Source organism: Lepeophtheirus salmonis, chromosome 3, assembly GCF_016086655.4.
Source record: "Lepeophtheirus salmonis chromosome 3, UVic_Lsal_1.4, whole genome shotgun sequence".
NCBI classification, from domain to species: Eukaryota; Metazoa; Arthropoda; class Copepoda; order Siphonostomatoida; family Caligidae; genus Lepeophtheirus; species Lepeophtheirus salmonis.
The window spans coordinates 47,031,521-47,048,440 of record NC_052133.2 but is presented as its reverse complement, the minus strand read 5'-3'; the positions used below and the strand labels follow the sequence as shown (position 1 = coordinate 47,048,440).

The 16,920-nt window shown below is 29.6% G+C and overlaps 1 protein-coding gene across 2 annotated transcripts in view; it reads left to right on the top strand.

Moving 5' to 3' along the window:
* LOC121115226 (uncharacterized) overlaps positions 1–16,920 on the top strand; it is a 439,152-nt gene that overhangs the window by 282,125 nt on the left and 140,107 nt on the right. For both annotated transcript variants that reach the window (XM_040709425.2, XM_071887446.1), the window contains exons 3-4: positions 5,658–5,982; positions 13,030–13,219. In XM_040709425.2, the coding sequence (XP_040565359.2) occupies positions 5,658–5,982; positions 13,030–13,219 (515 nt within the window). The remainder of the gene's footprint in view (positions 1–5,657; positions 5,983–13,029; positions 13,220–16,920) is intronic.

The following is a 16,920-nucleotide window of genomic DNA, read 5'->3' as shown; positions in this document are numbered from 1 at the left end:
TTAGCAGGAAGACTTAAGTCAGAATATATATCCGCCTTATAATTGCCATAGTTCTCTAATGTGTTTTTCTTTTGGCTTAACATGATTAGTGTAATTTTTGCATCTCTAGTCATATAATAGGTACTATTGTTTAAATACGCTCAAGAGTCTAGATCCACAGTTTTCCGTTATATGATTTTGAAGGAACAAAATGTATGACTGCTCTCGTAAAGAGCAGTAAGTGCATTTAAGTAACTTAATCAATTGCAAAAGGAATATGATTTAAGTGTTGAGTGCTAAAAATGTTTGACACACTTCTTCTAAAACATTAATTCCATAATTTGATCCTTATTTTATTCCAAAGGGATATAATTTTACCAAAATAATCTAATATCGAAAAAACTTTAAAAAAATATGACACATAGCTGATAGCCTGATGATATTACCTTGCCGATGAGAAAACCTTTTCCTATAGTAGAAGTCACTTTTCAGGGACAAATATTCAGGTACATTACTTACATAAATGAAGACAAACTATTATTTTTTCATCTTGTCATATGGACTTTTTAAATTTACAAATTGTTTAAATTTAATAAACTTTATGAATATTTTAGTATTCTTACCTAATTAAGGCCTATTTTAATTATTTATCATTCTTACAAGTATTGGATACTTCATGATTGAGATTAATTGATAATGACGTGGATAAGTGATATTGATGATATTTCCATTTTTTAAGGATAGTAATGATCGATGTTTTTACGTCCAACTCGGATGTATCCTTAAGATTTAGTACATGATCGGGGGAAACGTCAAAATAATAAGACTGTTTCATCTATTAATCAAACAACTTTACTTCTTTTAACCAAAAATCCCTTATATAAATTAAATCATAAGTTAAATTGTTAAATAATTAGAAATATATTAGTTTTTTATGTTTTTCAAATTTATTGTAGGATTTAAGATTTCTTAAAAAAATTAATTGGAAAATATTAAGTTTATTTATACTTTAAAGTAAGACAAAAATGTTATTTTAACTATTTCTTTAATTAATTCTAATGACATTTATTTTATATTCTACTAAAAATATTATTATTTTGATTCTTAATTGTCACTTCACTCTTTATGTTCTGCATAATAGACGAGGACCAGTAATTTCCCTTGAAACTATTTTGCTTCAGACATTTCTTGATTAAATGCGATTGTGCATAGCTAAGACATTGATGCCAGTGGGATGCTACAATGTTATAAGTATTATTGCCATTTATTAGGCTGTTTACTTTGACCAACAATGTTATTGCATGTTTTTGCCTCGGTTTGTTTATAAATAGGATTAAAGAAAAATTTACGGAGCAATTTTGGTAAAACTTTCTTGGAAGATTATACAGGGTGCGCAAGTTATTTATGCCATCAATCTGATAGATTTTGTGTGATGAGTGCGATCGAACGACAAACCAACCGAATCCCATAAAACACCAGCGACGAACTTATCAGTAGGATCAAGAAAGACCAAGAATTGCCAAGGTACCAAATGGCAAGAGCCTTCTAGCACTTTCATGTTCGTATAGAGACTGTAATTGAGGCTAGAGGGGATTAAAGTAAATTATGAAATGTCAAGCTTTCAGAATCTGTTAATATTTTTTTAATGAGACATCTGGTTGGAAAAATAATTCTTTTCGTGCCGCAGATAGCATGCGCGTCTTGCATATGTTAATAATAAAAGGGTATTAAATTTTGAAATGTCAAGATCATTAATAGTCTGTTTGTAATCAGAATTACGAAAAAAGTTACAGAAGGAGTTTGTTAAACTATTTTCGAAGATTATATATGCAAATACAGAAAGGCTTTTACATTTTCAGAGGTCCAAGTCACACAAACTAATAAAGACATAATCGACCATAACTTTTTAACAAATTGAGATGCATCACTAAAGTTAATATTATTTATTAAGGAAAATGATTTAAGTCAATTAAATTCATTTAAAACTCTATTTAGTTTTTACGGGAAGATTAATAATAATCGGCCGATTCATAGGTCATCAGCCAAATGGTGTATGGTTGCATCCTTAATTAGAACATAAGTATTCTATTAAACGACACATTTTTTACATTTTATCAATCATGGTTTATTTTATTGGTTCAGTTTTTGTATATGTTAATGTCGATTTATATTTTTGCATTTTATATATTGATAAATTATAAAACAAAATGACAACTGTTTTGGAGTAGATAGATGGAACATTACAACAACTTAAAATAAAATGATACTATTACCATACTCCTTAAATAATCTACCATGATTACAAATAATAAATTAACTATGGTTTTATTCTTGGAACAGCAAATATACCCATTATAAAGTGAATCAGTACAAATAAGGGACGTTGCATCAAACCCTTTCATCTGAACATCAATTTCAACTGCAATTTGTTATTTTTTGATTTGGAATTCAATTTTTAAGTGAATTAGATTATGTTGACAACATTTGCCATTTTGTAGTGTTTGTTTGTTTATAACAAATAAAAAGGGTAGACGTTGTTAAATGTCCTCCTCCCATTTACAACTATTGAAAAAATGGCACAAAAAAACAATTTAGGGAAAGTTTATCGAAAAACTTTTGAAGGATTTCTTACTCGTCTAAAAAAGTTGTTTGTTGCGAAGATCTCAGGATTTCACACCAAATTGTCCAGAGAGCTATTCAAAACGATGGTAGAAAGAGCCTTTTGCGGGAGGACAGGCCAGTATTTACACTAGCAAAGACAGAAACCCATCTCCTTCTTTGCAAAACTCTTTAGATTCAATTGCTCGAGGTCTTTCGAACTCTTTTTTGTAATTTTTTACTTTCCTACTGCCCCGGTCCCAACTCTCTCGACTACACCTTTTTGGGTGCATTTTGAAAGAAGACTAACAATGACCGTCATACAAACAACGAGGCCCTCAAAGCCACTGTCATCCAGCACTGGGACGCCATGATATATGGCTACATTTGTAGAGGATTCTAGGTCATACACCTCTGCCTGGAAGCCATCATTGCCACTAAGGACGGCTACATTTATGATTAAGAGAGCTCAGACGCACATCTATTTATAGTATTAATATAGTTGAAATTCAGTTATTAATTCATAAATTATATCTTGTTGAAGTTTACAATTCAAAGTGTTCAGATTTTAATGGAGCACTCTGCATTGAAAATTTCTTATAAATAGTGCATTTACTTAGAGTTCTAAATCATATAGCATGCTAGTATGTTGAAAAAGGAACCGAAAACGACATTACAATCCTAACAATTAGAAAAATGTATTGGACAATAGCAGCTTAGCTGTCATGACGTTCCATTAGTTTAGCTGTAATCTACAATGTAAGACAGGAAATATCAATATTTAACAAACAACTATCAATTTATGATGGTGATTTTTTCTTTGCAGAAGAGAAAGGGTTGAGAGATTCAACTCAAATCCTCTTGTAGAACATCTTAAATGAATAACCCTCATTTTTATGTTTAAAAATAGGTTTTTTAATCAAATTATATTAACTTTATACTTAGGTCAAATATGTTCAAACATTAAATTTAAAAAAATAACTCACTGCTATATATATATTTTTTTTACATGGACCATCATAAATTATATTATTTTTTTTTTTTTTTTTTTTTTTTTTTGCATTGACTAACATGTGTATTTGAGTTATAATATAGTTGCATTACCAACCTACATAAATACGTATATTTCTTTATGTTCAGCAATATGGGCCAAAGGATTAATTATTATATTTTTTTCAATAAATGAAGATATATTACGAGTCTTTTTTATGGTATAAATTTGATGGGACTACAAAAATCAATCTCATAAATAACCAATACATATCAGTATTGTACTTTTATATACAGTTATATCATTACATTATTCGTATTTTTATATATCACATATACATATTAGAATCAAGGCCTTTTAGGTACATAGCAAGTAAATATCTATATATATATATATTTATTTTGTAAGAATAACAAACAATTGTAAAATTGTACAGAATACAAAAAAGTTCCATTATTACTTTATAGATAACAATATATTCGAATAAATTATAAGAAAAGTTTCTCGGGAAAATATTTTTACCATACAAGTTTATTCGTTACTAGATGTAGTACACGTCATTAGTCTTTAGTCAGTCCTTAATTATTCGGTCCAGTCTAGTCTTAGGACCAGTCATATTAATCCTTGGAATCAGGGCCCTTAGGACTGTTGTTCTTTTGGGCTGTCAGTACTGGAACTGATTAAAAAAAGAAATAATATAGTTAAGTGACGTCATAAAAGAGGAAACTGTATAAGGTTTAAGACTGAAATTGACTGGACCGACATCGAACTGGACGTACAGCAGTCTTCATCCCTTAATAAGTTTTTTTTTTAAACAACACCCCTCATTAAACAGGGTGTTTGACGTCAACAATTGGACAGCATTTGCTCTATTAATATAAAATATAACCCCCCAACAAATTCTCAGGTGTTACTTTCCGTTTTTATAAGCACATTAACACATAGTTACTTAACTGTTCGTTCCTCAGCTTGGGGGAAAAACAAAACAGTTCTTCATGTTGCCAACAACAGCGAAACTCGCACACTAAAGTATGCTTTAAGATTTACAAACCTAAATATATGCTATTCCTTTTATTTCTTTTTAAAGTGCTAAGCCTTAGCTAGACATGTTAGTTAGTTGTTAAGCAAGAACTCATATTATACTTTTTATGATGGTAGGCTAACATACAAAAAAACACACTTGTTGATACATTGTTAATTTTTAGATGAAGTAGTCATACGGCTTTAAAGTTCACTGATGTGCTTACGCACAGATTTTCACAACATATATTCTTTCTTTTTTTGTTGAGGACTCATTTTTAACAACGAGCACGTGTACTAATTTCTTAGATCGAGTAGTCACACAGCTCTAAAGTTAACTGATGTGCTTACGCACGCATTTAGATCGCATATATTCTTCCTTTTTTTTGTTGAGAACTCATTTTTAACAACGAGCCTGTGTAGCTGAAGCTCATATTAAAAAAGAAAATATATAGGAAGTACATTATATCAAAATAATGAATGTAATAGTCCTCAACTCATATTTCATAGAATCTGTAGAGTTGCATAAAACAAGAGTTGACTAAAACGCTCAGAGGATTGTATTTATTTTGACATTAGGTGTTTATACAACTCTATATATATATATACTTTAATTTATTTTCTTTTTTATATGAGGCCATTGCATTATTATTTCATAATATCAAGTATGTATGTAGTCTTAATATATACTCAAAAAGGACATTAGATAAAATGTACATACATACAGACAAACTTTGCTTAATTAACAAAGATGTTTATGGCCTCGAAAGGCAATTATAGATGAGATGGAGTAGTTGTAAAAATAATGTTTATTTATAATTAATCAGTGCAACTCCATGCGAAAAATTAAAGGAATATTAGAAAATGACCCCCAAATTAACTCCTAGGACTATTTTTCAATTTATTAAATAAGATTGGTTGAAGGCTTAGCAATAGCTATTCTTGTCTCAACCAATCAATGTTCAGAACGCTAATAAGGAACAAAAGAAGTAAAAAATTGAATAATAATAATGTATTTTTAAATGGCATTTTAATTATAATTTATTAACCTGCATCCTTTTTTTATTAGGGATATACAAACACTGGTATTTCAGCCTCTTCTGATGGTGGAGATGATGACATAGAGTCCAATAGTCAATTCCTCACCAACGGATATCGCTACGTTGCAGATGAAGCAGCCATAGTACGTAACGCAGCTCTCGTCGCGGGTCGACGAAGAAGTAATGCCGTTCAATCCTGTTCATCACTTTCTCCAACTGCCTCTGGAGGATTTAGAGGAAGTCGATCCCTTTTCAATGGGAGTCCAAGTTCTCAAAGGGCTAAGTTTATTGGAGAAGATGAACGAGGGATCTCATTGGAAATTGGGAAATTTGTGGCACTCATAACAGTCTCTGGTAAGATGGACCATTATATTTTTACCTTCCTTTTTATTTTAATATTATTTACAATCGACTTTTTTTGCATGAAGTCCTCATTGCAACGTAAAAATGTTCCAAGGTTCTTCTTTTTTGAACTTTTTAAATGGTAGTCTATCTTACTAACTGTGAATTATTTTCATGTGAGTTACACATTTTGAATATTGGCTGTTACGTTATCCCATGGGTATAGGATACGTTTTAAGTTTGTTCCCTGCAATAATGAAAATAGTGATATTTGGATTAGGGATTATTATAAATGGATAATTATTAATAAATGATGGAAAGAATCCATCTACTACCATTGAAGCCGGCCTGTTGGCTCTAAACAAATTGATATTTGAAACAAGCAATTTATAAACGGAAAAATAAAATACATAACAATAGTGTTATGGTTTTTTATTAAAAAGTTTCTAAGTAATGAATTGTAAAAATGCTACTGATATCAATTTGACCCTTCTGTGCATTTACAGGTTAATGACACAACGGGTGTATGGTTGAAATTTAGACACTTTTAAATTAGAGAAATAAGAAAATCCTCCCATCAACTCATAAACTGTTTATATCAATACCCCCTTCCAAAAAAATAAATAATAATAACACAACCAATTGAAAATATATAAGGAGATCAAAGAATTGAGATTGCTGCTCTGTTAAGCACAGAACACATACCAACAGAGGTCCAAAACTTGAGTAAGGCAAGTAGTAGAGTACTCCCATCCAAGAAATTTCAATATCTACTTTTAATTTCAGCACAACATCTTGTCAGGCATTTGCTTTTTCACTCTGGGATGCTAGTTTTTAATTACACAGTCGATATATAACCAAATTTTATATTTATATAAAAAAACATTTCATTGTGATTTTTAGAGTCCTTGAATAAAAGTATTTTTAATATTTTTTTAAAACATGAACATTTAAACTTTTTTTTAAAATATGTACATATGAATAAATAAATACCTATGCCTCTAATATGATATTCTTTTTGGTGAATCACACACATCAACACATTTTTGCCCTTGAATTAGGATGATATGTTTCAAATTGTTTTTACCTCGATAAACATGAAAATGTCTTTGAAAATCCAAATGTTTACTTTTGTAGCAAAAAAAAGAAACACTTAATATGTCATTAATAAATAATAGTGTAAAAAGATATGCCTTTACTCAATGGCAGTTTTTATGAAAATGAAGAATTTATTAGACTTTTAAACAAAATGTTTATTATTAGTCATTTCTTTCTACTTAGAAAGCATTTTGTCCACTTCTAACAAATTATAAAAATATCTAATTTGGAAGCATGTAAATTTACAAAAATACTTGAAAAAAAAGAAGAAAAAAAAAAGATTTCGACTAATAAAGGTACTTTTAATGTTTCTTGACGTAAAAACGTTCTAGAACACACAATTTCTTTTCTAAGGTAACAACAACTTAAAATTCTGTTGATGAGTGTTATCCAATCCTTAGTGTCATTCAAAACGCACATAAGTAATGTTCGGGTATCATGTATTTTGCAAATATAAATCATATTTTATTTTTTATTTATTCAAAACTCTATACTAGAAAGGGACTGCTTATCAACATGAAACAGCCATATTATTGTTCTTTAAAGATAAGTTATACATATTTTAATATTTAAAAAAAAAAAATTAGATCCATTTTTTTAAAATAACTTTCATTCCTGAATAAAGGGATTAAGTGTATTCTTTCAGTTGTATCTTTCTTTCTATAGATGTTGGCTTAAAAAAAGGAAATAAAATTAATGCATTTGTATTGTATATTTTAGAAAAAAAAAGTTAACCGATGAATATTCTTAAAACTGCCAGGATTATGATGTACTTATTTGGTTTCTTTTATTTTCTAATAGCTGCAAGACATATTTTATAAATCGTTGGTTATTCATGACAAAAAAACATCAAAGGTCTAAGCCAGGGAGGCCCAGCCTTTTAATATAATGGGCTGCATTAGCACTAGAAGTATTTTAATGGGCCACGGAACCTATTAATTTAAATTTCATGAAAAGTGGGTCTTTAAAACAAAACTACAATATACAAATTTATTCCAAATTTAGACCAAATCTAATTTTTCAAAGCCAAACTGCTTTAAAAACCAGGAGGATTTATTTCCATTTCTTTCAAAAAATTAAAAAATTTCCTCTGCTGCATAATTTTATCGATTTACTTTCTTTTTTAGAAAATAAATTTTAAATTATTTTTTCTCTGCTTTTTCAGATTTTTTTCTTAGCGCCATAATTTTTCAAAAAATTATAATTAAATTGAAAATAAGTAATGGCTGCACTTAAACAATTATTGGGCCCCAAAGTGGCCCTCGGCCTCAGGTTAGAAATTCTTTGTCTAAGGTGATTAAACTGTTTTATTCTAATATCTCTAAATTTCCTGTGCAGTGCCCTCACACAAGGAATCAAAATTGCAGAGAAATACACTATTTTAATTGGATATTATATAGTGTATTTTCGTATGAAATTTGCACTGTGTGGGTTAAGAACCACTGTTTTACATAATGACTTAACTATGAAAGCGAACACAGAAAACTATTATTATTTGGTATCTTAATAACCTTATCCTTTGCCAGGAAGTACTTTCTACAACCTTACATATATTTTTTCCCTGTATATAGTCTACATACAATTTGTACATATATTGTCCTTTTTCCCAAAAGTTGATGAATCAGTAAATATCATAATTGAAAGTCAACTCAAAGGGTTCGAAATATGAGGAGGATTTACATAGTTAATGATCCGTATAACAATAAATATATTACATTTTGTTCAATATTTTTTGTTTGAACAGTATAATGGAATTTAAATAAATATATAGATAAAGGAAGTGGATCCATGTGAATAATATTAAAGTTAAAAATTATAATCACATGATAATATGACCTTTCCTTTAATCAAAGGACATTCTGTGTATGTGTTTCTTGTGTGGTAGAATTTTCCTGGTCGTGCGATCACGCATAATGTTCATTAATAAATTAAAGTTTAGTAACTAAAGAATTTCATTTGACCTCTTAGTATGTAAAAATAAAATAAACTGAAACATGATATTGTATTCCTCCCAAATGAAAATAATATAATCTATCAGTGTGCTAAAAAAGAAACCAAAAATAAGCCTTGTCACCCTAAAAATTTAAGAAATGTTTAAGAAAACAGCAGCTTAGCTGTCATAACGTTCTAGTAAATTAACTGTAAGCAGCTTTTATATGAAGGAAATAAACACATATTTTATGAGTATACAATAGTCCGAAGTTACACTGATGTTGTTCCTTAATTCAACATTGCCTCCATAAATGCCTCTTTAAATAATAATATTACATAAGTTGTAAATATTAAAGGGCTGGGCTTTGATCTAGATGTTCAATTTTAAACTATAACGTTTATTTATGGTTAATTTTATTGCAATCCCTCTTGATGTATGGTATTATTATTTTAATCTTTATATTGTTGTATTAAATTTTAATGAAAGTCCAATTTAAAAAAAGAAAATAAAAATAATAATACTATTAGAATATTCTTAAATTCTTAAGTTTTCTAAAAAAAAAAAAAAAGCACTAAAATTTAAAACTAAGAATATATAAAGTAATGTATCAATAGTATATACAAGTACATTAGTATATCTAATTTTTCCCGTTTACAGGATCGTCACTTTATATAAATCCATAATTATATTTTAAAAAAGTGATTTTTTAAACAAAACTGTTTTAAAATTATTTTAATGAACGGACAATTCAACCTCTATTCATTCCAGTGGGTGTTTTTGAGTGAAAAGCAACTGTTTCCTATCAGAATCGATCTTATAGGCTGGACTTGTTCTAGAACATGTACTTTCATATTGGATTTCTTATGTCCTCTCGAATTGAAGTGTTTTCCATTGGCTTCCAAACATTTATCGACATATTTCATGTGAAGTTATCCGATCTTTTAATCTTCTTTTGCTTTAGCTTACATATTGCTTTGATCATTTTGTACAACCGATCAGACAAACTTGTGTAGAATTGCATATAATTAGATGAGCCAGTTTGTGTGTAACATCCGATGACGATGATTGAATAACCGAACCTAGTTGAACATATGAACAGGTTCTACATCCGTTTTCAAGCACTTTTTCAAGCCAACTTCATTGACACTACTTATTGATACTTGGATTCTATACGTCAAAGTAGATTCCTGAGATTTTCATTTTGCTGGTAGGCAATCATAGCTAGCTTTATGAAACATTCTGCTTAATACTCTCCAATGATGGGGAAGTAGGGATGAAATTTGCTTGAGCTGCGAATAATAAGTTATGACAAACATTTGGCGATCATGGGATTTGGATTCAGTTTTCTTGAGTGCTTCATTCCTTACCATTAGCTTTACTTTCTCATTCGAAGTATGAATATCTTTTTGCTATCAGAATTTCATAAAATTCTGGAAACAATTTTCTTACTCATTTTCATTGCTGAAAATTCTCAAGATTCTTAAAGACAGACTGTAGTGAATATTTAGATAGATGTGGGATGGATGTGATGACGAGTGGGGAAGATACTGAATTCGATCAGGGCTTTTTTTTCTGGTACATATCTGTAAGTAGTTTCTCGTCTCTTACGTAAAACGGTGTCCAAAAACTGTGTAGGTTTATTGCAAAGTTGTATAATGCCGTTAATTTTATTACGGGATGATCTGAATTCAACTTTGACATGAAAGCTTCGAGTTTTTCTTATGCTCAAGTCCAAATTGTAAACAAATAATCAATGAATCTACGTAGAAAATAAAGAAACATCAGAAAATTTTTGATGCAAAGATTTTGCTGCCATCTGTTTGATAATTTTGTCTATTTTGCTCATGAAAAAAAAATGTGGGTGCACTTTGGTTCCCATTGCCGTGCCCCACCACTACATGAACACTTCCAAAAAAATTCAAATATGTTCAGACAGAGAACAAGTTTCAACAATGATTTCAGAAACGATATTGGAGTTGATTCGTTGGTTTGATTTTCAAGGGCTGCTTTAAATGTGACAATAAAGTTATTGTGCGATAGCGATTTCCATTTACAATATCGTGGCGATACTGCATCATTAGCGAAAAAATATAGACCTAAAGTTTAAATTTGAGGCTTGTTTTTAGTATTTTAATAGAGTATCCTGGATGAAGGTTTTTTGATATTTTAGAAGAGCTTTTGAATGAAAATCTACGAACTGGCTTATCTTCTCAGTGATGGACTTATTGCCAGATATGATGATATGTCTAGATGGATGAATCTCTTTTGGATGGTCGTTGTGAATTTTAAAGATCTCATAAAATCGAGCAGCACTTTTTTTTTTGGGGGGCTCATAATTGAAAATTCATCCTTACTATTGAATCCATTCAATATCCAATCGCTCAGAACTTCTTTGATTTATTTCTTGGCATTTTTGAATTCCTTCTCTGTGACTTCGTCGTAGTATGGATTTCCATAGACTGTTTAAGACGATAGATGTTTATTCCAAGATTCCAAATAGTTATAAACATTGGCAAGAAAAATACCTCCACCTTTGTCCCCATCTTTGATGATCAATTGTGGGGTGTTTTTTTTCGAGTCTAATTTATTCTTTCAAGGCTTCTTTCGTGTCTTTTGAAATGTTTGCATAAATTTTTTTGGGAGGTGTTCGGATAAAATTCAGCTTTGATTCCAAATAGATATCTTTCAAATTCTTTACTGGTTACAATCAGAAGATTCGATTTATGTATCTTGAAAACATGTGGCACATACTTATCTTAACTTACATCTTCTCCTTCTTTTTCAAGTTTTTTGTTAAGGAAGACTCATGCCACATAATACTTATACACTTATACTTAGATGTTTCTTCTTAAAAATGAAGAAACAATGATAATATCTTTAGAAAATAAAAGCACTGTTTAGGTTGCAACTACAGAAAGTATCGCATTGGTTTAATGTTATATTTTCTACAACTCTAGCAAATAAAAGGGTTTGTAAATTTAAATTATCGAATAATTTTTTCCTTACATTTCTTTGACTTTTGTTGAAGTCAGTGAACACATTTTCAATATCTTTTAAATAATCTCAAATTTGTACGAACAAATTAAATACCATCTTTCCTGTATCGTCGAAGTTTTAAAAAATTTACTGATCATTTCGTATCTTTCAAAGATACACTTTATGACCAATTTATTAGTTCTGTCCTTAAACCTCCCCTTGTGTGTCGTCTTACTCATTTGTATCAGTTACTAAGTATTATTTATTAATGTCTACATCAAACAGTTGATAGAATGAAGAAGATAACCCCAATAACAATTGTGAGGGTACTGTGTCACATAAAAAAAATTGCATCATAAAAAACAATTTAATCAATGACTATATCTTTTGGTTTATTCCCTTCTGTTTTTCAGTGTGTGAAATACTCAATATATTTTATACCTACTAACAATTAATTATAAACTCAATCTTTTTCAATGATTTATAAAGTATATAGAATCTGGCAGAAGGGAGGGACATGAAACTGGCACTAAAAACTTGAATTGGAGCTGAATTGAGTTCAAAATAAAAGTCAAAAGACTTCATTTTGACTCGAAAACTAAAAAAACTCGTAACTTTAATGGCGCCAAACCCTTTGTTAATAAACTTCATCACAATTTTTTGTCTGAATATGATATACTCTTCAAATTTAATGATTATTCATAATTCAAAACTTACTTAATTAACTTTATTCATTTTATATTATTTTAATGTGTTATATCTTTTATGTTTTTCTGGTAAACCAGGTAATATATATGTATATATTTCAAAACTCACGCCTACTCCTTAAATAAATCCTCTCATCTCTTCCTCTCTCCCTAGAAAGATGTAAAATTTATTGCTTATGCGAAAAAATAATTGCCAATAAAGTGGTAGTATAATTTGATTCCTTCGGGGTTCACCAAAACTGCATTTTATAAAGTATACATACATAGCTTAAGAACGTGTATACATACCATTTATATTTATATAAGATAACAACTAATCACATTGTAACTTTATTTACCTTTCAGGAATCCACTTTCGCCGTCAGCATTGGTGCATCCTTTCTCTCATATTGCTCATAATTATCATTTGTGTCGCTATAGGACTGCCAATAAGCGATAACGGTTCCGCCCCAATCGGATTTAATCCGCCCCCGACGGAAAAGGAAAGACTCCAACTTGTTTCCGCCATTTTGTCAGAAACTCCTTTAATAGATGGGTAAGATATGCATGTTTTATATTTTATCAATAAGTACCTAACTTTTATACTACAACATCAGCCTTCACAAACGTATGTATGCAAGGGTGTAATAAAAAGATGATTATGATTTCAACTCTTGATGATAAAACGTTGATTTTAATTAAATGAAGTAAAAAAATAGATAGCACTATGATGTTTTCAAATAGTATAGCTGATCGTTTATATCTATCAACGGTATTGTTCAGAGTAATTAGACGTCGACGAATAGACAAACTTTGCTTTATTAATATAAACGATTACTCTGCAAAAAAAAGACTTAAATTTAAAGTTTGCCTTTCTCGATCAAACTCACACGTGGTTAATCAACACTTAGATGTTATCTCTCCAATAATGAAATAATGCTGGAGATAGTAAAAAACACCATTTTTAGCTTACCTAAGACAAAGAAACTTAATTGTACACCTTGCCCTATAAATACTGGGACAACTGTTATTATTTACTTATATCTATTGCACAAAATTTTAGATGTTAAAAGTATTTATTTATTTTTTTGAATTTCCCTATGAGTAATATTGAAGGACACAGAATTAGTTGTCGATTGCTAAGAACAACATTGTCTTAGGTACCACTATTAGCCCACACTAGGAGAAAAGGATTGAGATAGCAGCGCTCCTATGTGCGAGATTGGCCCTCAAGGCCATCAGAGACAGCCTTGACATAGACGATTTACAATATCTCCTTGGTTATATGATATTGTAAATCGTCTTCCTCGAAGCTCCAGAAAAATTGTAAAAAAAAAATGACTCTTAATCTCTTAAAATTTACTTAATAGAGATGTGTAAATAATAACGGATGGGCTGGTAATGCTTATCATTCACAACACTAAATACATGTACTCCCCGTTTTTTTCATTAATGGAACGTAATGAGCCAAGGAGTGCTTTAACTTCAAGAGTTCTCCCTGGCTGAGCTTTTGATACACCCACATGACTGTTGTTAAACCTGGTCTTAAGTCACATTTATTATTTTTATTTAATAAATGTACTTCATTTTTCTTTTCCTTTTTTATAATGATGTGATGAGCAAGGTAGTTTTTTTACTCTCCGAAGCACTTCCTCAATGAGCTTTAGCGACACACACTCGTTGCTAAACCTAATCTAATATCACATTCATTATGCTGTATTTTACATGTGTACTTCCTTTTTCATTTCTTTTTTCATACAACGTAATGAGAAATAGCTACAAACACTCGTTTTAAAATATGATTGTTTTTCAAACAAACTGAAGAGCTATTCTTTATTTATAAAAATAAATGTTTTTTTCATTATATTTTTTTATTTAGCATGACGTGAACAACAATTACAACAGACATTTGTTGCTAAAAATGATGAGTATTTGTTGACAATCAATCCATTAAACAAACGTAAAGGAAGCCAAAAAAAAAAAATTATTAATATAAATCAAAGAAAGAAACAAAGAAACTAAATAGGAATGGTGTGAATGTTCACTCCACTTGGCAAATATTGGAACCCTAAAAATAACCAAAAGCACACTATTGAACAATTTTCTTTGTCCTTGTTTACTTAAAGATAACATCAATACATGGCCATTGAAATGGTGCTGCCACATAGAAATATTAACATATTTTTATATAAATGCTTTATAAAACTATTGAAGACATAGATTTTTTTAAATTTAGTTATTATAAGGGGTGGTGAAAAAGAATTTCAACAATTATTTTAACTGTAACAAAAGATCAAAAAAATTTATTTAACAAAAAAAATATATATCAAAAACTTGTTTTTCCTTGCAAATCTTCAACAAATTCCTTCACAGGTAATATTACATCACTTAGAATTAGGAAGGAAGATACAAAAGCAATCTAAAGAAAACATCAATTTAAAAATTTGAAAATTACTGCTCCACATAAATAAATTAAAGACTTAGAAATTCGATTTTTTCAATAGTTGTAAATTATTTATTAGCTCCCATTCATATTGCAAATGATTGGTTTTTAATGGTTAATGCCCTTATTTTTTTAGCTTAAATATAATAAAAGCTACTTAATGATAAGGGAAAACTTATTTTATAATATAAAATAACTAAATGTTAGTCCAAGGACTACTATCCCTTAAAATGATTCAAATATCGATTTAAAAAAAAAATAAAAAAAACGGATTTTTATTTATAAAAGAACATTTAATATTTGACCATTTTACAATTTCAACCCATTCATTATTTGACCATTGTTCATTTTTGCTATTTAATGTAATTTAAAGAGACTATTTTTTATGGAATACTTATACCATAAACTTTTATAATGAATTTTAAACTAAATATTAATGTTGGTGCAGAATAATAATGCTATTAGAGTTATATTTTATTTACATCTAAAGGAAACTGATTATATTGCACAAACTAATTAAGCCTCTCCTAATAGGCAAATTTTATTTAAATAATATATAAAACAACTCCACAAGAAATCCTTAGTTTTAATCTCCATTTTTCATGAGTACAATCGCAGGTTATTAATCAATTCTTAACTCAATTCATATGACGTATTTTCTCCTCGAGAATAAAAAAAATAAAAATATAATGGGATTACTGATGAGTACTTTATGTGTCTCAAAAGCACTCACTAACAAGAAAAAAACATGCGGCTAGCGTTTATATTTTATTCAAATCTTAACTTATTCTGTAAATGCATAATAATTATGATATACACCAGAGATTGATTACAGAAACCATTCTCCTTGTATATATGTACACGTCTGCAATATGTCATTAAAACGACGACAATGTTATTTCTTGGATCAAAAATATGTTTATGATAGAGGAAGTGTGTTCAAAAAGTAAGGTTACTTTGTGTTATAGTAAAAAAAAAATTATTTCCCTCAATATTTTATGTTGTCCCCTTCAAAGCCATCCCCCTCATATAAAATATACATAGAACAACGTTTTTTCCAATACTTAAAGCACTTCTCATAAGCACTTTTCGGTATAACCTTGAGCTTTTCCAGCGATGCTGTCTTTGTCTCCTCAATCGTTGCAAATCTCCGTCCCTCCATAGGTTTCTTCAGTTTTGGGAACAAGAAAGAGTCACATGGTGCCAAATTTGGTGAATATTGTGGCTGAGACATGATTATAGTGTTGTTTTTGGCCAAAAAATATATCCCAAGCAAAGGCAACTAATCAGGAGGATTATCAGCATGCTAAAGCAATAAATTGTTTTTCACAAATCCAGATGTTTTCTTCGTATTGCTTCTCGTAAGTTCCACTTAACTTTAAGCTAATATTCTTGATTGACCGTATGACCATATGGAAAGAATCTTTGATGTACTACGACACAGTAGTCGAAAAATCAATGAACAGAACTTTGACATATGATCGATGTTGGTTGGGCTGTTTTGAAAGAATTTGGATCACTTGTTAAGATTTTTTTTTACTCAGAAGAAATTAAGCGTATGCCACATAATTTCATGTCTTAGACAAAATTTAATTGAAATTCTTTGATCCATGTTTGACAACACCAAAAAATTGCCAAACAGACTAAACCCTTTGTATTATTATAAAAAATGAGCATACCAAATGTATATTGCCCGCGAAATTTGAAAAGTCACCTTACTTTTTGAACACGCATTGTACATCAGGGAGCAATATATACACTGCAACCTACTAAAAATACTCTCTGCTATATACACACACCTGATATAGTTAATT